The 22721-nt window shown below is 41.7% G+C and overlaps 1 protein-coding gene across 3 annotated transcripts in view; it reads right to left on the bottom strand.

Annotated features, from left to right (window-relative positions):
• Window positions 1-22721, bottom strand: part of LOC100999794 (TIAM Rac1 associated GEF 2) — a 115476-nt gene that overhangs the window by 72935 nt on the left and 19820 nt on the right. For 2 of the 3 annotated variants that reach the window (XM_031661336.1, XM_031661337.1), the window contains exons 3-9: window positions 21767-21952; window positions 20920-21066; window positions 9604-9765; window positions 7099-7203; window positions 6783-6861; window positions 3962-4054; window positions 2503-2766 (exon numbers count right to left, since the gene is read on the bottom strand). In XM_031661336.1, the coding sequence (XP_031517196.1) occupies window positions 2503-2766; window positions 3962-4054; window positions 6783-6861; window positions 7099-7203; window positions 9604-9765; window positions 20920-21066; window positions 21767-21952 (1036 nt within the window). Of the gene's footprint in view, window positions 1-2502; window positions 2767-3961; window positions 4055-6782; window positions 6862-7098; window positions 7204-9603; window positions 9766-17397; window positions 17470-20919; window positions 21067-21766; window positions 21953-22721 lie in introns of all 3 variants that reach the window. The other variant, XM_031661338.1, reaches the window with a different exon arrangement.

Raw genomic sequence — 22721 nt, 5'->3', positions numbered from 1 at the left:
GTCCCCTCAACCTTCAAAATGGAAGACTTCCTTCCGAGATGTTTGCCCACAGGCATTTAACTTCCTTCACAAGCAATGTAACTATCTCAAAAAGAAAAAGAAAAGTCTATGTTTGTGGTGTCTGGGGAAGGAGTCTGCTGGGGCTGTTTTTTCCAGCACAAGCAGCATCACTATGGAACAGCCACCTGGAGCTTAGGAGAGGGGAGGAATGGTAAAGCTCAGGGCAGAGGCGGGCGGGGCGCTGCCTGGGAGACTGTCACACGCAGAGAGCACAGTCTTGCCAGGACACCAGGAAAGGGTTAGTGGCTCCCACTAGGCTGGCAGTGGAAGAACCTGCAAGGTTCCATCAGGAGGCATGATGTGGACAAGCACCGTGCCTGCCTGGCTAACTAAGCTCTTTGTCCACACAGACATAGGGTATAAAGGATTAGACAGTCCGAATGGCTGCCTAAGATGAGTAATAGAATAGCGGTTTAACAGATCCAGGACTGCCTCTTTATTCTGTTTCCCTAGCAAAATAAATAAATAAATAAATAAAAGTGGCTTAACTCACCTGCTTGATCCTTACTATTTTTTAAAAAAATTAAAAAGTAAAGAAAAACAGCCGGGCACGGTTGCTTACACCTGTAATCCCAGCACTTTGGGAGGCTGAGGAGGGTAGATCACTTGAGGTCAGGAGTTCAAGACCAGCCTGGCCAACATGGTGAAACCCCATCTCTACTAAAAATACAAAATTTATCCAGGCGTGGTGGCGTATTCCTGTAGTCCCAGCTACCCCGGAGGCTTGAAACCGGGAGGTGGAGGTTGCAGTGAGCCAAGATTGTGCCACTGCACTCCAGCCTGGGTGACAGAGAAGAAAGATTCTGTCTCAAAAAAAAAAAAAAAAAAAAAAAAGGTACATTTGCCCCTTTCTCTGTTTTCTATAGGAATTCATTCCCACAAGTACCAAAAGTATTATAGCCTCTGTGGTAATTTCTTATTATGATAAAATACATAGAGACATAACACAGGTAGTGAATGTATCCCTCAAGAGTAATGAATCCAACAAATGGACACATGCATGTATTATATGGAATACTCAGGCCCATAACAACAGCCTAGGGTAGCTGAATGATGGCCCTAATATACCCAAGTAATTAATAAGTTCCATCATAATTTTTGTTTTATGACATTCACTTTTATATGCCAATAGTCCATTTAATGGCATTTTAAATTAGAGGAAGGCCCCAAGAGAGGAGGAGAAAGCACGAGATACCTTATTGAATCACAAATCTTACCATCTGATTTTTTAATTCCAAAAATGACCTAATAAACTTCCTTTATAATTAAATCAATCCTAACAACTTCTCTTTGGTGTTTTTCATTCATTTTTGGTAATCATGCAGAGATTTCAATTGGAAATCCATTATCATCGTAATTAAGTATAAAAATTGCTCTGTGCTCTCCCAGGAAAAAGACCCCACACTTGGTCTCCTGTGGAGCTTGACCCGGGCTCTCCAGAGGTACAAAGCAAAACTACTGGTTTTCAGTACCCTAATTTACTTGACTGCAGTGCATGAAATACACATGAATGATACACTCAAAACTTCAGACCTTCAAATGATTTCCTCATATGGAAGTCTTACCGTGAGAAAAATATGCTGGCACACAGTTTTTCATTTTTATGCCTTCACAAAGTTTTAAAATTCATGACCTACATTAAAAGTTTGCTATTTACTGGCCAGGCACGGTGGCTCACACCTGTAATCCCAGCACTCTGGGAGACCGAGGCGGGTGGATCACCTGAGGTCAGGAGTTTGAGACCAGTCTGGGCAACATGGTGAAGCCCCACCTCTACTAAAAATACAAAAATTAGCCAGGCATGGTGGTACACGCCTGTAATCTCAGCTACTCAGGAGGTTGAGGCACGAGAATCTCTTGAACCCAGGAGACAGAGGTTGCAGTGAGCCGAGATCAAGCCACTGCACTCCAGTCTGGGCGACAGAGTGACACTCTGTCTCAAAAAAATAAAAATAAAAATAAATTTTAAAAAAGAAAGTTTGCTGTTTATTAAGAAAGTAGTACTTCACAAAAGATATAACTGAACTGAAATGCACAGGCTGTTTAAGAGCCCAACAGATTACTGCAAAATGGCTATGCCTCAGGTTCAACCAAATAAGAAAAATCTTTCCACTATGGCATTTATGCAGGATTTCATCTGCCTTCAGTCACAGAGCCACTACAAGACTAAACACTATGGGTGATTTTTAAAGAGTCCGTGATGTTTTAAAAATGTTATTTTGTGCAAAAATAATTATTTTCTATTTTCTTGAAAGCGCTATAATTACTAAAATGCATGAAATTTTGATAAAATCTACTCCAGTTGGCATCTGTGTTCTTCTAATAAATTAGAAAACATTCTTTGAATAGCTTAAATAATCTGAGTTTGCAAGCAAAATTACAGCCTAAAAATATTGGCTGTTGATACCAGCAGTTAAGAAGAAAGTCAGAACAAAGCCTTACCATTGGCTGTATTCTTTTTAAAGTTATCCAGGAATTCCTCCAGCAGTTGAGACTGGTTAGGAGGAGGTAGCAGACTCTTCTGGTCCCTGGAGAACAGGTCACTGTCTGACCAGGATGTACACAGGGTGGCTTTTGTGTCCGGAGGCCGGGCAATCAGAGTGAGTCCGACGCTCTTCTCAGAAAATAGAGCCTCCATCTGCTTGAGGTCAAGATCAGACACAGCTTCCCCATTTAAGGTCATGATCTCATTGCCCTTTCTCAGCCCTGAGAAAAAGGAAGGAGAAACAGAAAAAAAGAGAGAGGGATTACTGTGAGAAATATTTTAAGATGAAAGAAGGCTGCAAACTCAAACCATGTACTCCTAGGGGCTGTTTTGTTTGTCGCTTTCTTCAAAGAAAGTGCCAGCCGGGCACAGTGGCAGGTGCCTGTAGTCCCAGCTAATCAGGAGGCAGAGGTGGGAAGATCACTTGAGTCCAGGAGTTTGAGGCCAGCCTGGGGTGATATAGCAAGACTCCGTCTTTTAAATAAGAAAAACAGAAAAGAATTAAAGGGCCAAAATGTATAGTATTTAGATGCCACTAAGAGCAAAACAAATGTTAGCTCCCTCACAGCTACTATTAGAAGAAACAGTTTGAAAGAGAAACAACTTGAGAACCACTCATTCATTGCTTTTTCTAATATTTTTCTAGTGTTCTCATGTTAACTCTGTTCCATCAGTGTCTGCCTGTCTCACACTCTCTTCCTCCTTCCCCCTGTCTATATATATGTATACACTTTCTGTCTTTTAAACACACACACATGCTCTCTCTATATATAGGCATATGTATTTTCTTTCTTTTCTCTCTCTCTCTTTCTCGTTTTTTTTTTTTTTTTTTTTTTTTTGAGACGGAATCTCACTCTGTCGCCCAGGCTGGAGTGCAGTGGTGCAATCTCGGCTCACTGCAAGCTCCGCCTCCCGGGTTCACGCCATTCTCCTGCCTCAGCCTCCCGAGTAGCTGAGACTACAGGCACCCACCACCACTCCTGGCTATGTTTTTGTATTTTTAGTAGAGATAGAGTTTCACCGTGTTAGCCAGGATGATCTCGATCTCCCGACCTCGTGATCCGCCCACCTCGGCCTCCCAAAGTGCTGGGATTAGAGCTGTGAGCCACTGTGCCCGGCTTCTCTCTGTCCTTTTTTATGGAGGCAGGAGTCTCACTGTATCTCCCAGGCTGGTCTTGGACTCCTGGACTCAAACAATCCTCCCATGTTCCCACCTCAGCCTCCTGAGCAGCTGGGTTTATGGGAGTGAGAGGCTGTGTTTGGTCACATTTCCAATTAAACTCTTAGGTTTACTTTCTTTAAAATTCCAAGAGAAATCTTTTTCTGACAAAACTGTATGAAGAAACATTCACTAGCCAGGCTGTATTCCACAGTTGCAAATTAAGAGGCAACAGAGGCACGGTGTGCCACACGGACCTTCCCCATACGCCAGGCCATCGGGAAGAACGTCGCTTACAAATATCCGGCTGAGATGCTGATGCTCATCCACCTGCGCTGTAACTGCAAACCCTAGGAAAGAAAATAAAAGGAAAAAGCACGTCTCAACCCACCACACTCAACTTCTCCAACCACATCGGCAGTATCTCCTTGAACATATTTTCTTGTAAGTACAGTATGTTGAGAAAGTCTAAATTACAACTATTTTGAAAGTACAAATATCTTGCGGGGGTAGAAAAAGAAAAATGTCAGACAAGAGGCTTAAGAAATATAAAAACATAACTTTTATTCAAAAGGTGAGACCATGCAGCCACGTGCATAACAGCATAATTCACAATAGCCAAGTGGTGGAAATACCCCAACTGTCTGTCAATGGACGAATGGATAAGCAAAATGTGATCTATGCATACAGTGGAATATCATTCAGTCTTACAAAGGAAAAAGATCTTGGCATATGCTACAATTTGGGTGAACTTTGAGGAGAATATGCTAAGTAAAATAAGCCAGTCACAAATAGACAACACAGTATAATACTATTTATATGAGTAGCTAGAGCAGTCAACTTCAGAGAGGTAGAAAGTATTAATAGAACGGTGGTTGCCAGGGGAATTCCGAGAGATACAAAGTATTAAAGTGGTGGTTGCCAGGGGCTAGGGGGAGGACAGTATGAGCAGTTGGTGTTAAATGGGTACAGAGTTCAGTTTTACAAGCTGAAAAGATTTGTAGAGATAGATGATGGTAGCACAACATTTTGAATGTACTTAACATCACAAAACGGTACACCGAAAAGTGGTCAAGACGATAAACTTTATGTTATGTGTCTATTACCACAATTAAAAATTTAGAAACAAATTTAACAGCAAAAAAATACTCTTACTGAAATACATGAAATTCAGTTCAATACAACAAATAATTGCTGAGAAACAACTATGGGGTTGAGCATTTTAAGAAGGTGAAAAAAATGCTTGGATGAATACAGTGCTTGCCCTAAATATATAAGATTACATGCAAATCCTAGGGAGACCTTCCCTCTTCTGAATGCATGGCTCCTGACTTAGTGTCCCCCTCTGTGATGCCACAGTGAGGAGCACAGGTTTCCATGTCTTGGTCCCCTAATACGGAGAGTTCTTTGAGGACAGCAAGAATGTCCTGTTCCCCAGGTCTCCTCTGGGACCCCAGCAAAGCCTGGCAGATTACGGTCTCACCAGAGAGTATCTTTGCAAGTGTCTTCATTCACTCATTCCAGTACAAAGATGAACACAAATGGCAACCACAAAAAGCACAGTGAAGGCCAAGAGGAGGAGAAAAAAGGCCGAGAGGGCTTCAAAGGAAAAACCAACATAAAATGGGGTCCGGGTGCAGTGGCCCACACCTGTAATCCCAGCACTTTGGGAGGCTGAGGTGGACGGATCACTTGAGTCCAGGAGTTCAAGAGCAGCCTGGCCAACATGGTGAAACCCCATCTCTACTAAAAATACAAAAATTAGCCAGGTGTAGTGGCAGGTGAGGCACCTGTAATCCCAGCTACTTGGAAGGCTGAGGCAGGGAGAATTGCTTGAACCCAGGAGGCAGAGGTTGCAATGAGCCAAGATCGTGCCAATGCACTCCAGCCTGAGCGACAGAGCAAGACTCTGTCTCAAAAAAAATAAAAAATAAAAAAATAACATACGGGTCAGAAAAGATTATACAAATTTTTAAAAAACGAAAGTATCCTAAAAACGACATTTTAACATATTATAAACTTTAATTTATTATTAGTTTGAATCATTTTAAGGAAAATAATCATGTATCAACATATTTTAACAAGGTAAGAAATAGTGTTTCTATGGAGGTATTTACCAATCATTAACCATTGTTTCTATGGATATATTTACCAAGTATTATCTAATCAAAGAGAAATGGAGGAAATGATGCTATTAAGTGACTTCAGAAGTACTGACCCTTAATTGTTTTTTGTTTTGTTTAGTTTTGAGATGGAATTTCGCTCTTGTTGCCCAGGCTGGAGTGCAATGGTGCGATCTCAGCTTACGGCTCACCGCAACCTCTGCCTCCTGGGTTCAAGCGATTCTCCTGCCTCAGCCTCCCAAGTAGCTGGGATTACAGGCATGTGCCACCACGCCTGGCTAATTTTGTATTTTTAGCAGAGATGGGGTTTCTCTATGTTGGTCAGTCTGGTCTCGAACTCCCAAACTCAGGTGATCTGCCTGCCTTGGCCTCCCAAAGTGCTGGGATTACAGGCGTGAGCCACCATGCCTGGCTGACTCTTAACTGTTAAACTCAGGGAAGAAAGAAAGAAGTAAAGCTAAAGCAATCAGATACGGTTTCTTCAAGAAAGTTAGACCCTCAGTTGGTTCTTGAAGGACAGTAGGATTCATGTCATTAGAGAGGAGGGATGGGGGAAGAAAGAGGAAAGAAGGGGAGCATTCCAGGTAGGAAGAGAAAACCAAGAGCAAAGACACTAGAGATGAAAGCAACTCTCCTATGAATCATGAGTTGATCTGCTCAGAGCAGCATCAGTACACAGTACATGGTGTTATTAATCTATATTTTCAAATTCCCATCAATTTTATATTCATTCCATTTAATTACTTTGGCATTTCCCTCTAATACTGATATCTATCTGTGTCACCTGCTAATATCAATAAATAGAAATGTAGGAAGAGAAAGGAAGTTCAGAAACTACTGTCATATATTCTGAAAACGTGAATGTAAGGGAAAAGCATTAAGTCCAAAGATACTGGGGCAAAGTAGGCAAAGATGAACCACATAACTCCCTGAAAGGGGCATTCCTTACACTTACCAAAGTCACACACACTCCCAGTCTTCGTGAGCTGCACATCATAAACATTTAGTGGAAAGACTTCTATTTCATCATAAACCTGCAAAAGGTGAAAACAACAAAATCAGAGGATTTCATGTTATGATACCTTGAAAAACTACTTTGACACTATTTTTCATAATAAAACAAGAAAGCTATTAAGTTACCATTTATATAGAGACTGTTTCCAAACTAGGTGCCGGATTTAAACAAAATTTTTCCCAGAAATGACATTTTTCAGAATCAAAACGCCATGGATGTGGTTCAGTCTCCCTTTCTAAAGCTAGTGCACACTTACCTGTTCTTGCATATATTCATATGGTGCAGGGATGCAGTACTCAACATTGTCATCTACTAATTTTCGAAGTTGTAGGCCATAATGGCTGGGTTCCAATTGCCTCATCTATAAAGAAGAAGACAGTCATTCAGATTTTAAATGCTCTTTCTAAATCCATCATTGGTTAGCAGGCTCATTAAAAATCAAAGTAGAAATCGCTAAAAGAATACCACAAAAAATTTGCTGAATTTAAACCTATATAAGAGCTCTAATTTAAACATTTGGATGCAGGCCAGGCACAGTGGCTCACACCTGTAATCCCAGCACTTTGTGAGGCCAAGGAGGGTGGATTACTTGAGGTCAGGAGTTGGAGACCAGCCTAGCCAATACAGCAAAACGTTGACTACAGTAAAAATACAAAAATTAGCCAGGTCTAGTGGCACACACCTGTAATACCAGCTACTTGGGAGACTGAGGCAGAAGAAATGATTGAACCCAGGAAGTGGAGGTTGTAGTGAGCTGAGACAGCACCACTGCACTCCAGCCTGGATGACAGAGCAAGGCTCCATCTCAAATAAATAAATAAATAAATATATGCATACTAGTATGCAAAAAAGTAAAGGGGGACAACTATTTTTTTTTTTTTTATTTTTTTTTTATTTTTTGAGACGGAGTCTCGCTCTGTTGCCCAGGCTGGAGTGCAGTGGCGTGATCTCCACTCACTACAAGCTCCGCCTCCTGGGTTCACGCCATTCTCTTGCCTCAGACTCCCGAGTGGCTGGGACTACAGGCGCCCGCCACCACGCCCGGTTGATTTTTTGTATTTTTAGTAGAGACGGGGTTTCACCATGTTAGCCAGGATGGTCGTGATCTCCTGACCTCGTGATCTGCCCATCTCGGCCTCCCAAAGTGCTAGGATTACAGGCATGAGCCACCATGCCCGGCAGACAATTATTTTTAAGAAGGTTTTCTCTGAACACTATTGCTTATGATTAAAGGCAAAAGATGCATTTTTAAGAGATTACAGTAGAACATATCTGATAGTAGAAGAAATCTTACCAGCTCAGCAAATGCCATCTCTTTAGTTAGGTTGAGCCTAACCTTGTTTCTCATTACTAAAATACAGAAATTTGTAAAATGTGAACAAATCTACAGACTTCAGAATTAAGAATGTCCTACTCCAAAAACTTTTCAAAAGGAAAATGTTTACACACACACACTCATATTTTCTCTGTCATGCATATTTTCAACAGTGAGAAATTTATCTCAGGCATATGCTCTAACTGGGTCAAACTGACCCACTACTTCTTTTTTTTTCTTTTTTTTTATTTGGGACGGAGTCCCGCTCTGTCGCCCAGGCTGGAGTGCAGTGGCGCGATCTCGGCTCACTGCGAGCTCCGCCTCCCGGGTTCATGCCATTCTCCGGCCTCAGCTTCCCGAGTAGCTGGGACTACAGGCGTCCCCACCACGTCCGGCTAATTTTTTGTATTTTTAGTAGAGACGGGGTTTCACCGTGTCAGCCAGGATGGTCTCGATCTCCTGACTTTGTGATCCGACGCATCAGCCTCTCAAAGTGCTGGGATTACAGGCGTGAGCCACCGCGCCTGGCCGACCCACTGCTTCTGATACCCTTTATTACTCAGAAAATTATGAGTTTAATAGAGGGTATCATTGGTATAGAACATTGTTGGTTTTCTGAATAAAAACGTTACATATGGGAGCAAAAGGGAATTAAGTTCATAAGGATATAAACTACATATAAATGTACAGAATCCTAATGTTTCAAGTCAAAGTGAAAAAGGGGGACTAAAATTAAACATCTTTCACATTTATTAAGTGCACATGATTAAGCATTACTTAAACTCTATATGCCTTTTTCACCATGTCAACATATTTGATTGTATTTTCTCTGGAAACTTAAAACTATTTAAGCTCTACTACACCACCTGGTGGTCGAAAAGCTTCTGATCTGATGTTGCTGAATATATTCTCTCTCAGAGGGCCCTCTTTAAGACTTACCATAAACTCCCTTTTCAGATCAGGAATGAAACCCAGTTTGAAAAATGAATAAAACATCATCATATATTAATCTCCATAAAGCAACTGTGAATATATCAAGTTTCGTGTTTAATCTGGAGAAATCCGATAAAACTATTTAGGATTAAATTAAATTACCTCAAAGTTTATGCTGCCTTCTTATAACACACCATCTCTAAGTAACTTAAATAGCAATGGATTTCATAATTATTCTAGATACCAAAGTATACATAGAATTTCAGTAGATTAGCTCAGGTTCTTCATGAAGGTGGGGGATCATGATCTAATAACTCATTCTTCTAAAGAGATCAAGGAATAGAATGCAAATTAATCAATATGCTAATAAATACATTAACTAATAAATATGCTAATATGTTCCCTGGTGTGGAAACTGGGCCCTTGAATACCACATGAATTTAGAAGGCATAAGATTGCAACATTAATGATTATTTCTACTCAGAAGTATATTTTTGCAGCAAAATCCATTACCTTGCATGCCAGAGTCAAAATATCTTCTACTCTGTGCTCTGGCTTGATCCCTACAGTAACTCCGTGATTATCCTGAAAGTGGACATAAGTCTGGATTTCCCATGCATTGTCTCGGGGAACACTGTCTACTGTTGAACCATACATATGCAGAAGTTCGTCGACCTGTTTGTAGATGCCAAAAGAAAATGCAGACAAATTTGATTAACAAATGAAGGAAACCACCAGCCAAATGTCCCGTTCATTTATGGACTATTTAGAGTAAACACTCACACGCTTTACATCACTGGCTTCTCACAGCCTTCTAAGGCCAGCAATGTTTCCTCACTCATTTTACGCAGATGAAACTGCAGCCACGGGAAGTGGAGTGAAAGTCAGTGACTGCCTGTCCTGTGTTCTTTCCACTGTGTCGATTGGCCGCTTATGCCGAGTTAGAACACCACAATCCAGCTGGAAACGGTGGCTGACGCCTATAATCCCAGCACTTTGGGAGGCCAAGGCGGGCAGATCACCTGAGGTCAGGGGTTCAAGACCAGCCTGGCCAACATGGTGAAACAGCGTCTCTACTAAAAATACAAAAATTAGCCAGGCGTGGTGATATGCGCCTGTAGTCCCCGCTATTTGGGAAGCTGAGGCAGGAGAATCGCTTGAACCTGGGAGGCAGAGGTTACAGTGAGCCAAGATCACGCCACTGCACTCCAGCCTGGGCAACAGAGTAAGAGCCTGTCTCAAAAAAATAAAAAAAGAACACCGCAATCCATGTAAGGACTGCTGAGTATCCACGCTTACTACTCTGGGATCATGGTTGAGAAGGGCCACTGTGAAGCCTGCGTCTAAGCCATAATCCCTCTCCGACCTTCCACTAAATTCCAGACACACCTTGTCCATGGCCACTGACATCTGCCTGCTATCCTAACCCTGAACTGCACTTCATCCAAGCACGAACTTTCTCTTCTAAGTCTACCTGGTTTTTTTGTCTTTGTTTCTTCTTTTTAATTTTAGCCTAACTCATCACTGATAGAAATCTATTTGTTCCTTAAAATTACCTGTAGTCCTGATAAATCTTCTCTCTATCCTTCAGCTACCTCACACACAGACACTGTTGGAAAATCATCTCAAAGAATACCACCTTCAGGAAGCCCTTCCCAAGAAAGTTTAGTTTGCCAAACTACATCATCACAACAATTGCTGACTTCATGCTAATATGTCCTTTCATAATTCATAACAAAAATAGCATACATTTCTTAAGCAATGTAGACACGTTTCTCTCTGGCTAGGTTCTTACATTCACGTAGTAGTAAAGAAAAGATTTGGGGCTTTGAAATCAAAAGTCTCAGACGCTACCAGCAAAGTATGGCCTACGACAAGATTTACCTTGCTACGATTCAGCTATTTTGTAAAAGAGGACATTATTAATATAATTAATATTGAAAAAATTACTTGTGACTTAAGTTTTGTGAGCGAAAGAGGTCACTTATGTGAAACACCTTACATACCAAAAAATGTCACCAATAGATTCAATACTATCACATTATTATATATCATTCATCATACTTTAAAGTTATCATTAATGGGTGATTTTACTTTGAATTCCATGCATTTTTAAATACAAAGTAAAAGATCCTCCTATGTAGGATTTAAAAACTAGAAGAGACATCATAAAGAAATTTCAAAGAACAAAGCAAAACAAAAATCCATCTCTCTGTGTCATCTTTTTGAAAACATGGCGCTCAACTTTGAAGTGACATTTCTGGATCTGTCACGGATCTGTTGCTTTCAGCACATTTTTCTGGAAGGGTGATCACAGCCAGAATGAACATCCCCACACGTGCCAATGACAAAGGAAAAGACAGGACCAGATGCAAGGAGCCAGGGATGCCAGGAACCAACCCGGACACTCTCTCCTAAAGGCTCTTGTCTTACACAGGCACATTATTTTCTCCGGTTCATTCTCTGGGCAGTGATTTCAACCCAGTGCTTAGCAACAAACAGATGCTGCCTTAAAGGTGCAGGCCCCCACCTCTGAAACCAGGCTTGTTGAGAAGCAAACTAAAACCCAGCAGAGGTCACTGTGGAGTAAGAAACTTCACAAAGAACAAGGCCTGGAGGAAGTCACAGGCTCCCACTGAGGGTGGCAGAGCAATTTACTGCTGCACTTTAGGAGATCGGGAAAAACGTAATTATAGATAAACAGGTAGGGGAGGGACATGAGCAGTACAAATTAACACTGTGCCTTCACACCCTCTTGTTCCCACTGTTACTGACAATCAGAGAAAGGCTGTATCACCAGCCGGGCGCAGTGGCTCATGTCTGCAATCCCAGCACTTTGGAAGGCCGAGGCGGGTGGATCACTTAAGGTCACGAGTTCAGGACCAGACTGGCCAACATGGTAAAACCCCATCTCTACTAAAAATAAAAATTATCCGGGCATGGTGGCACGCATCTGTAGTCCCAGCTACTCAGGAGGCTGAGGCAGGAGAATCGCTTGAACCTGGGAGGCGGAGGTTACAGTGAGCCAAGATCATGCCACTGCAATACAGCCTGGGTGACAGGGGAGACTCCACCTCAAAAAAAAAGAAAGATTGCATCTCATGAGGCCAAATGAAACAAGCTCTTGACATGCCATCAGTTCACTCACCACTCACAACCAGCCCTCTCAGGGAGACACCATCATCACTTCCTATGGAATAGGCAAGACACATGTGGCTCAGGACATTCTAGAAACTTGCCCAAGTTTACACAACTAGTGCCTATGGTACTCCGGGGAACTGAAGGGTGGAAGTCTGGCTTGAGCTGGTTCACATCACCGCTATATTACACAGAATGCCCGCCTGGCAGTTAACTCCCTTTATATAAAATGGGTACAACCTACATGTCCTGATTACTTTCCATTATTCTACACTACACACCATGTTCCCACTGAACAGAACGGCTCAGGGAACATTCCCCAAAAGGGAGTGGTAAGCTCCTGCTCCATGCCAGTGCTCACTTCCATCTCATCTCTCTGCTGTACCGTCCTTACAGAGACAGTGCTGAAACCATATACACCCTCCAACCTGGTTTAAAATGACCCTCTCTTAGGAAGTCTCTCCTCTCTCTCCTTTCTCTGCCCTCAAGTCCTCTCACTTAGATGAGTTCACTCTCCTATGTCCCTGGTACAGCATTTGGCTAAGCCCAGCCCACAGGGGGGTCACTTCTAAGTCCCGCACCAGGATAAGATGAATGCCAGCAGAGGCTTTGTCTTCTGTATCCTCATTCTCCCTCAGCCATTAACACAGTGCATCCCGTACCCAGGACACACTCAAAACTTGAGTGCTGAGCTGGATACAACTAGAAATTCATAGTCACATACAGGCATGAGAGGTAAACGCTGTTCGTTTTCAGTATCTTACTCAACTCTGTTGACATAGTGTCAAGTTCTTAATGCTCTCTGGAAGCTATGAGAAGAGAAATTAACAGATTATTGAAGGAGAACAAGTTCTGAACAACAGAAAAGTGTGCAGATAGATGGAAGGATGGAAGGACAAAAGAAATAATCCTATTAAAATCCATTAAACAAGGTGCTGTGCTACAATTGCTCTGAGCAATGGTTTTCTGAGTCTACACTGTTGACCCGAGATGTAGTGAACCATAGGAGAGAAGATGCCCATCAAAGCCAAGGCCATCGAAGAGTTAGACCCTCTCAAGAGGCCCCTCAATGAAAAGTTAAATGTAATTTTTGGTGTGTGTTAGGCAGACACACACACACACACACCCATCACAAATGTATATACAGTTCAAGAAAAGTAAAACCTGGTTATTCAAAGGAAGCACCAAGAATTTAAAATTAATTCATTAGAACTACAAAAAGAAAAAGCTACTTGGTGCTTACAGATCTCTTAGGTGCTTGTAAGCTTTGCCCATTTGGAGGGAAAGTTGGATTAATTCTCTGAAGGAGGGTCAATGCTATCCAAGTTGAAAATACATGTGCTTTAGTTTCAGGAAACCAGATAAAATATTCTCCAACATTCTTTTCATAAAAAGAATGGAGAATCCTGAAAATAAGCATTAAAAATGGAGTCATCTGGAAAATTCTTTTTCCAGGTTACCCATTTCAAAGATGCCACTATGTTAAATGAATATTTTCAACCACCCAGAATTCCATGGTTGGCTACCTCTGTCAGGACTGTTACACACCTACCATGCCTCCTACTCTACTTCCTCCCCTCAAAGAAAAAACCTATATATTTCTACTTCCTCCACTTAAGGAAAAAAAAAAATATATATATATATATATATATATTTCCAACTAGCCTCTTCAAGGTTTCCTGGTCCTGAGAATACAAATGGAGACAGAAAAAAATACAATAATAGAAAGACAATCCAGGTCAAATCTCAGCCTCGTTAGGGGCTGTTATCTAGTGCCTCTGCACTTCTGTTTCTTCACCTTCAAAAGAGCTTAAAAACAACAGCCTCGTGGGGTGGTTAGGAGACTGACGGGAGGAACTGCATTTGAAAGACAGAAATTGTAAAGATGTTTTGGACGTTGAGCCTGGATCAGGTCTTTATACAGTAGTACTGGGCATAACTACTGTATTTCAGCGATAACCACTGTAAAGAACTTCCTGAGAATCATCCTTTGTTCCAAAGCCCTGGGGCACTGTAGTGGCCACTGCTGCTCAGATCACCTTGCAGTCAGCTCCAATTGGCCATCATGACACGGGAACATCACTGGGCTGCAGCCACAACCACTCCAGACTGACTAGTGAATGTCTGCAAATCACTTTAGCTCTCCTTGGAGGGCATTCCACAGAAGTATTTTTTATTATTATTATTACATCAAGGGTCCTGCAACCACATGTCAAATTACTTATGCTCAGTATGCAGCAAGGAGAAAAAATGGAAACTCCGTGTGTTCTCACAGCAGATGCTTTTGGATCAAATGGCTCGTAATTACTACTTGGATCACTGAAGGGAAGTGAGTAGCAAAATCACAATCTGGCTGTCACAAATGGGCCCACACCACCACAGTGGCTGATAAAAGGAAAGTCTATTTGCAAGGGAGATGAGGAGAAAACACAAAAGGGAGTTGCATGCTCCCAGTTTTCTTAACAACAGTAAAATGTCATAGAAGAGAAAGTGTTTATTTCCTTCTTGGACTGATGCCCATACATCGGTTGATATGAAAGAAAAACAAAGATGGATCTAGCTAGCTCGCTAGCTGTATGCGTACAGGTATACGTATATATGCTGTATAGGGTTGCGTATTAATATTCTGTCTCAACAGATTACCATACTGTGGTGAAGAGTAAGCTGTTTCATTCATATTTTCCATTTAAGAAACCAATATTAGGGGTTTTGTTTTGGTTTCGGGGTTTTTTGGGGTTTTTTAGTTTGTTTGTTTTTTTTTTCGGTTTGCAGCTCATGACTAACATGACAATACCGCATTCACTCACTGCCACAGAAGGTTAGGACAGCCCAAACCAATTTTCCAGGAGAAGGGGCCGAGGCCCAGGGGCTGCCACATTTCTGCAATGAAGCTTCTGGGGTTGCCGCCATCCGAGCCTTACTGGGGACTTTGTTGTCACAATCTCCATGACAAACACCTCCCTTCAAAGGCCGTATAAGACTCACTATTACTCATCCAGACGTTCGCCATGAAAAGCTTTCGTTTTTGGCTAGCCAAAGTGTCCTCTAAAAAAATGCTCAAGTAAGACTGGCTTTGTTCCAGCCTTAACAGATTTTGAATTAGGGTGACTCACTGTTGGACTGTTATATGATGCATCAATTAGAGTGGAATAGTTAAAATGCACACGGCCCCTCCCTCACAACAGCCTTTCTGTGTTATAGAAATGAGCATAATTTACTTATTATATAAAAATACATTTGTGCAGGTTACAAGTATTCTCCAAGAATGATTAGCAGATGAAAAGTAGCAAGATTAAATATTCATTATTTAGCCAGGCAGAATTGTAAGTCCCAGAGATATAAAAAAAAAACAAATTACACCCTTAGTTCTATCTGCCATTCAATCTGAATCTAGTTATCTGGGTACTATAGCACAGAAATTATAGAGGCTGCATTAAAATAGTCCTATAAATGAAAATAATTTCTTCAGTATCCCTACATCCCAAGTAATGCTTAGCTAAAATAAATAGGAGTAACTGTTTAGATACACATGCTTAACAAAACAAATGCAGAAATCATAGTTTCTTCTCACTCCTTAGAGCATTCAATGGGACCTGTTTTTTGAGCCCAACTTAAGCACTAAGCTTAATCCTCACTGTAAGTGGCTACATGAGCAAAATTTATTTTCAAAGTCCAACATACACTCTGTTAATAGGAAGCGTACTGATGCTATAGTTTCATAACTTTCTTTATTCAGGGACAGGGTCTTACTCTGTCACCCAGGTCAGAGTGCAGTGGCGCGATCTTGGCTCACTGCAACCTCTGCCTCCCAGGCTCAAGCAATCCTCCCACCTCAGCCTCCCAGGAGCACGCCACTACACTTGGCTAAGTTTTTGCATTTTTGGTAGAGACAGGGTTTCACAATGTTGCCCAGGCCAGTCTCAAACGATCCACCTGACTCGGCCTCCCAAAATTCTGGGATTACAGGCACGAGCCACCATGCCAGGCCTCTTAACTTTCAAAGTAAGAATTTTACATTGTTACACAGTGCTGGAAGAGATATGACCCTAAAATTATGGACCTTTATTACAAATCAGTCATTCTCAGCCATTAAATGACTACATCTAGTAGAAATAATCATCAAACTTATTAAGCAAGTACTATATCCTTAGCAGTGTGCTATAGATTGAGAATATACAGGTAATCATAGGGCATATATAAACTAGATCAATTACAAGCTTTCCTGAGAGCCATGACATATGCACTTGACAGAATGGCTAACAGTAAGAGATATAAGTGCAGAGTAAGAACTGGCCAGGCGCGGTGGCTCATGCCTGTAATCTCAGCACTTTGGGAGACTGAGGTGGGTGGATCGCGATGTCCAGAGTTCAAGACCAGCCTGGCCAACATAGTGAAACCCCATCTCTACTAAAAATACAAAAATTAGCCAGGCATGGTGAAGGGCGCCTGTAATCCCAGCTACTTGGGAGGTTGAGGCAGGAGAACTGCTTCAATCTGGGAGGCGGAGGTTGCAGTGAGCTGAGATCACGCCACTGCACTCCAGCCTGGGCAACAGAGCAAGACTTCATCTCAAAAAAAAAAAAAAAAAATTATTTGGTGGAGGAGACATTAGAGAACTAACACAGCCTCATGGGGATGTTGTGGATTTGAAAAAGGCACTAGGAAGAGGCATAGGCACATCCAGGATTTCATACTCCAGGATTTCATTCAGAAATCATTCTGAGGATTTGTTTGGTCAGAAGCAATTTTGGGGATGAGGAGACACTACTCAGGCCCCACTTGACAGCGCCTGAGACACACAGCAGAGAATGTACTATCTGTGTGAAGATCCCTGACAACCCTGAAAGGAAAATGCAATTTTGTATTCACTGAACTCTCAAATGAAGATAAGTACTGCTGAGGAATAGAGATGTATAAATTAAAGATGCTATTATGACTTCAGTCTAGTCATGTTGCTGATTTTAAAATGGAGTTATTGTGAGGTTAGATACCTCCAAGATGCTTGGCATTTAAGACCATCTCTTTAGAGAATACCTACTGGGACCATTTTAATTATAAATCTATTTTCAAGGAGTTCATGTAAAGATTCTGAACCAGCATTCCTCACTTAAGTTAGCATTTGTGTCATTCATGCAAAACAAGATGGCGGCCATCTACAGCAAAGTTTACCTCACTGGAGTTATTGGAGTTTTGAGGTAGCTGAGTTCCAGAAAATCCATGGCTGCCACTTAAATCAAATATCTGATAGACAGGGGATGAAAAGACAATGAAATGGCCCTGTAATGTTCACTTGCCAACTACCCTTTCTCATTACTGAAAAACTAAAGTTCTATAACATTTTAGAAGAGCTTCATATCACAATTTGTACTATTATTCTAATACGCTTAAAGTTTTAATTTCCTACATAGTTACGTTTTACTTTTTATGTCATCTATCATTTAAGTCGGCCTGCAATCCCAGCACTTTGGGAGGCTGTGGTGGGCAGATCACCTGAGGTCAGGAGTTCAAGACCAGCCTGGCCAAAATAGTGAAATGCCATCTCCATTAAAAATACAAAAATTAGCCGGGCCTGGTGGCACCCACCTGTGGTCCCAGCTACTCAGGAGGCTGAGGCAGAGAATCGCTTGAACCCGGGAGGCAGAGGTTGCAGTGAGCTGAGATCATGCCACTGCACTCTAGCCTGGGCAACAGCATGAGACTGTTTCAAATAAATAAATAAATAAATAAATAAATAAATTCATGTATTCATTCTTGATATCGCTTTTAACCAAAAAGTACATGTTTCTGAAGGTGTGAAACAGAACCACCAAAATCAAGCTCATACCTACTTTTTTAAATGTGCACAGAATAAATCTTGGAAGAAAATACAGCTAAATGTTAAAAGTGGTTTGTTTGGGTAGAAGAACTAAAAACAATTGCCTTTTCCAAATTTCACCTTCTAAATTTTGTAGTGGCATAATTAACATTAAAAACAATGTAAACATTTAGAAATACCTACTAAATCAACTTCATTCAGTTATATAAATACCGACACTGTAATTAGTTTCATATCTTTTTAAAACAAAAAATGTTCAACCAAATGCTTTTGTTTATCAAAAAATCTATGTTGAGAACAAATTACAACACATGCTGGGTAAAAACCATATTAGGTTCATATCTAATTAGCAGAATGTCTATATCTAAGAAAAGTAAGCAAGTTATTTATCAAGTTATTATTTAATTATATAGAATATACTGTCTTGATTAAAATACCTTAAGGACATCAGGTAACCATCAAAGAAGTTCAGTTCACAAAGCATAAGGGATTGGTGTTATGGCTCAGGCCTATAATCCCAGCACTTTGGGAGGTTGAGGTGGGAAGACGGATTGAGGCCAGAAGTTTGAGACTAGCCTGGGCAACATAGGGAGACCGCCCCCACTCCCATTTCTACAAAAACGATTTTTTTAAAATAAAGAAAGCATAGGCCCACCATTAGCAAAGGGTTTGCAGTTGACGACAGTCAATAATGAGGAAATACATTTCCATTACAACCGACAAATAAGATTACTCTTTACAATTAAATTAAATTAAATTAAATTACAGGCTGGTCACAGTGGCTCACACCTGTAATCCCAGTACTTTGGGAGGTAGAGGCAGGTGGATCACATGAGGCCAGAAGTTTGAGACCAGCCTGACCAACATGGTGAAACCCTGACTCTACTAAAAATATAAAAATTAGCTGAGTGTGGTGGCTCAAGTCTGTAGTCCCAGCTACTTGGGAGGCTGAGGCACAAGAATTGCTTGAACCTGGGATGTGGAGGTTGCAGTGAGTCAAGATTACACCACTGCACTCCAGCCTGGGTGACAGAGACTCTGTCTCAAAAAAGAAAAAAATAATAATAATTGCAAGTAGAACCACAATTTTAAAATCTGATATTATTTTTGTATATCAGTATACAAAAATGGTGGCCACATAAAAGAAGTTTCCTGTGATTCTGCTGTTAATGAACCAGCCCACTCCCCACCACCTCTAACTTTATTGTTTCAAGGTTTTAAACAGGTCAAAGGAATTGATACTGGCCCTTTTACTTATGTAATTCACAAAAGCATTATCAAATAAATAGCCATACACAAATTAGAAAACAAAGATCCAATAAAATGTGACTCTCTTTCCAATGATATTGAAAACATAATCAGAAAAACAGCAGCTCATTGAAAATAAAAGCAAAAACTTCTTCACATTTAATTGCAAACCTTTTCCCTATTCACCTGAATGATCAGGTCATCATATAACTTATTTTTTCAACAGCTTTGAAACATAGTAATCCTAAAACATATCAGTCAGCAAGATAAAATCCATTATCATGCACCTGCATCATGAAATACAGGTGCACCATGAAATACATATATTCAAAATGTTCTGAAAACAATTTACAATACTTGGGCCGCATTTCACCAACACGGGCTTAGGCTACTTTTCCTTAATAAAAACGTTAGAAGAGGCCAGGCACGGTGGCTCACGCCTGTAATTAGCACTCTGGGAGGCCCAGATGGGTGGATCACCTGAGGTCAGGAGTTCACGACCAGCCTGGCCAACAGGTGAAACCCTGTCTCTACTAAAAATACAAAAATTAGCCAGGCGTGGTGGTGTGCACCTGTAGTCCCAGCTACTCAGGAGGCAGAGGCAGGAGAATCGCTTGAACCCAGGAGGCGGAGGTTGCAGTGAGCCAAGATCGCATCACTGCACTCCAGCCTGGGTGACAGAGCGAGACTCCATCTCAAAAAAAAAAAAAAAAGAAAGAAAGAAAAAGAAAATGTTACAAGAGCCACCCCTCCCCAAGGGAAAAATAAGCACCAGCAATATTCCAGTGTTTCAAGACCATGGACTTAGGCAGAAACTAGTCCCGGCCATGCCCTTTGGGTGCTGGTGAACAGGGGAAGGTAAGTGATGTAACTAACCTCTTCAAGTATCAGTCTCCTCATCTCTAAAATGGGACAACAAAACCCCAAGGCCATGTTGTAAGGATTTAGTGAGCAAAATCCACAGCACTAGCAACAGTATTGAGCTGCCACTCCTCTTATTATTAATTTTCCATTTATTTTAATATAAAATCTATGAGAAAATAAATATTAGCACTAGAGGGAAGGAAAAGTGTGGATTATTTTCTGATTATTCTTATTTTTTTCTGTTCTTAAGCACTGCATGCAGTATGACTACCTCTTCGGGAGTGCCAGGGAGATGCGGCAACTTGTGCACTTTCGTTGGGCAAAAAAAAAAAGAGCATGCTAAGAATTGATTCCTTTGAATCAACTTTCATTTTCATTTTTATTTTTGAGACAGGGTCTCGCTCTGTCACTCAGGCTGGAGTGCAGTGGCAAAATCATGGCTCACTGCAGCCTTGACCTCCCGGGCTCAAGCGATCTTCCCAATTCAGCCTTCAGAGTAGCTGGGACTATAGGCGCACACCACCACACTCGGCTATTTGTAGAGATGGGGTCTCACTCTGTTGCCCAGGCTGCTCTTGAACTCCTGGGCTTAGGTGATCCTCCTGCCTTGCCCTCCCAATCTGCTAGAATTACGGCATGCACCACCCCACCTGGCCTGATTTCATTCTTAACAGAGAATGAACATTGATTATTTATAGCAGGCGGAAAATTAGGGGTTTCAGGAATTTCACTCTAGTATGCTGTTCCCATGCTGAAGAGCTCACCTGAGTTATAGAAGGTCTCTTCTCCTTCCCTTTTCTGGCCAGTGTGTCCAGCCCTTTTAACGAAGAAAATATTCCCTTCTTGTTTCTCCCTCGCTGGGTCAGTGACAGTGTCCTTTTCCGGAGAGCAGAGTCATCTCTAGAACATACCTAATGTAAAACACAGTTTAAAAAAATCTAAAGGCTTAGTATTTGAGTGGCAGAAAAAACTAACAGTTGCCCTAAGGAAGCGAGCTCTGCTTGCTATAAACGCATTCTGACCATCGCCAAAAGCTACTGCATGTCTGAACTGCCAGGAAAGCATCCACCATATAGACAGCTCTCATCTGGATAACACAAGTCATGACATTCAGGTCTCTCCATGGTGGGCAGCAGTGTCAGCAAAACCACTACAGACCCCTAGGCTGAGCTGACACAACACACAGAAGGCACCAAAATGGGAGTGACTTCAAAAAACCCAACGGGGCGCTCTGCAGGACAGAGAAAACAACCTTTAATCCATCCTTTAATCTTCACCCCACTGTTGTTCCTTCTCCAACATCCCACTTTCCTGATGGTATGAGGTGGAACACACAGAGAGGCAGACAGAGATGAACACGCAGTAACTGTCCACTAGCTTCTGGACTCTAGAATAAGCAGTAGAGAAACTGGGGGCTCTACAGCACGATGTCTGGTCTTCTTCATCCCCAGGCCCGTGGCCTCTGGGTGACCTGGCCTCTAGGTGTCCGTTGTTGGGTCAAGTCCCACAAGCACTGATGGCAACAAGCCGAAGAAAGGGGGAGCTGAAGAAAGGGGGAGCATCCGCAGCCCTCCCCGAATGCTGCAGAAACAGCCTTCCTTAGGAACTTACCAGAGCATGGAAAGAGGAAACAGACAAGATGCCCAGCCTGCCGAGGGCCAGCTTGGAGGGGCGGCTGGCGGCTGCAAGGAGACTCTTGGGGTTCGGTAACTCTCCACCTTGTAGGCTGGCCAGATAGCAGCGCATCCTGAACAGATCCATGTGAAATTTCTCAAGATTCTGCTCCCACTGCTGGATCTTAAAGCAAAAACAGAGGTGATTTAAATAAAAATTAAAAGTTTTCATGGGTTAAAATGAAAACATGATCCCTTTCACAAACTTGAAGAAAAAAATAGTTTCAGCTGGTCTGCATGGTTTAAATTAGCCTTGCCTGCTCACCCCATCTCAATCCCTCCCATCCAAATGTATTGGGTCCTTTGGGAGGTGAGGTGGGCAGATCACTGAAGGTCAGGCATTCAAGACCAGTCTGACCAACACAGAGAAACCCCATCTCTACTAAAAAACAAATAAACAAACAAAATATATATATGGGTGTGTGTATATATATGTGTGTATATATGTGTGTGTGTGTGTGTGTGTGTGTGTATATGCACACAAAAATTAGCCAGGTGTGGTGACAGACACCTGTAATCTCAGCTACTCTGGAGGCTGAGGCAGGAGAATCGATTGAACATAGGAGGCAGAGGTTACAGTGAGCCAAGATCATGCCACTGCACTCCAGCCTGAGCGACCGAGCCAGACTCTGTCTCAAAGAAAAAAACAAAAAAATGCACTGGGTCATCTGGCACTACACTTCATCAGGATAGCCAAACAAAACCAAAAACAAAAAGCCAGTGGTCCCAATACAGTGACATGCCAAAAAGGCATGATGTTTGGAGAATGCCAACACTCTAACCATCCTGACTTAAAACAGGATGCAATTTGCAAGTCAGCTTTTTCACTTTGCTTCATTTCCCTTCACATCTACAGTCCCTGATCCTAAACTGGATTAACTGAACTGCACACA

Source organism: Papio anubis, unplaced genomic scaffold (genome assembly GCF_008728515.1).
Source record: "Papio anubis isolate 15944 unplaced genomic scaffold, Panubis1.0 scaffold132, whole genome shotgun sequence".
NCBI lineage: Eukaryota > Metazoa > Chordata > Mammalia > Primates > Cercopithecidae > Papio > Papio anubis.
This window is presented reverse-complemented; position numbering and strand designations above follow the sequence as displayed.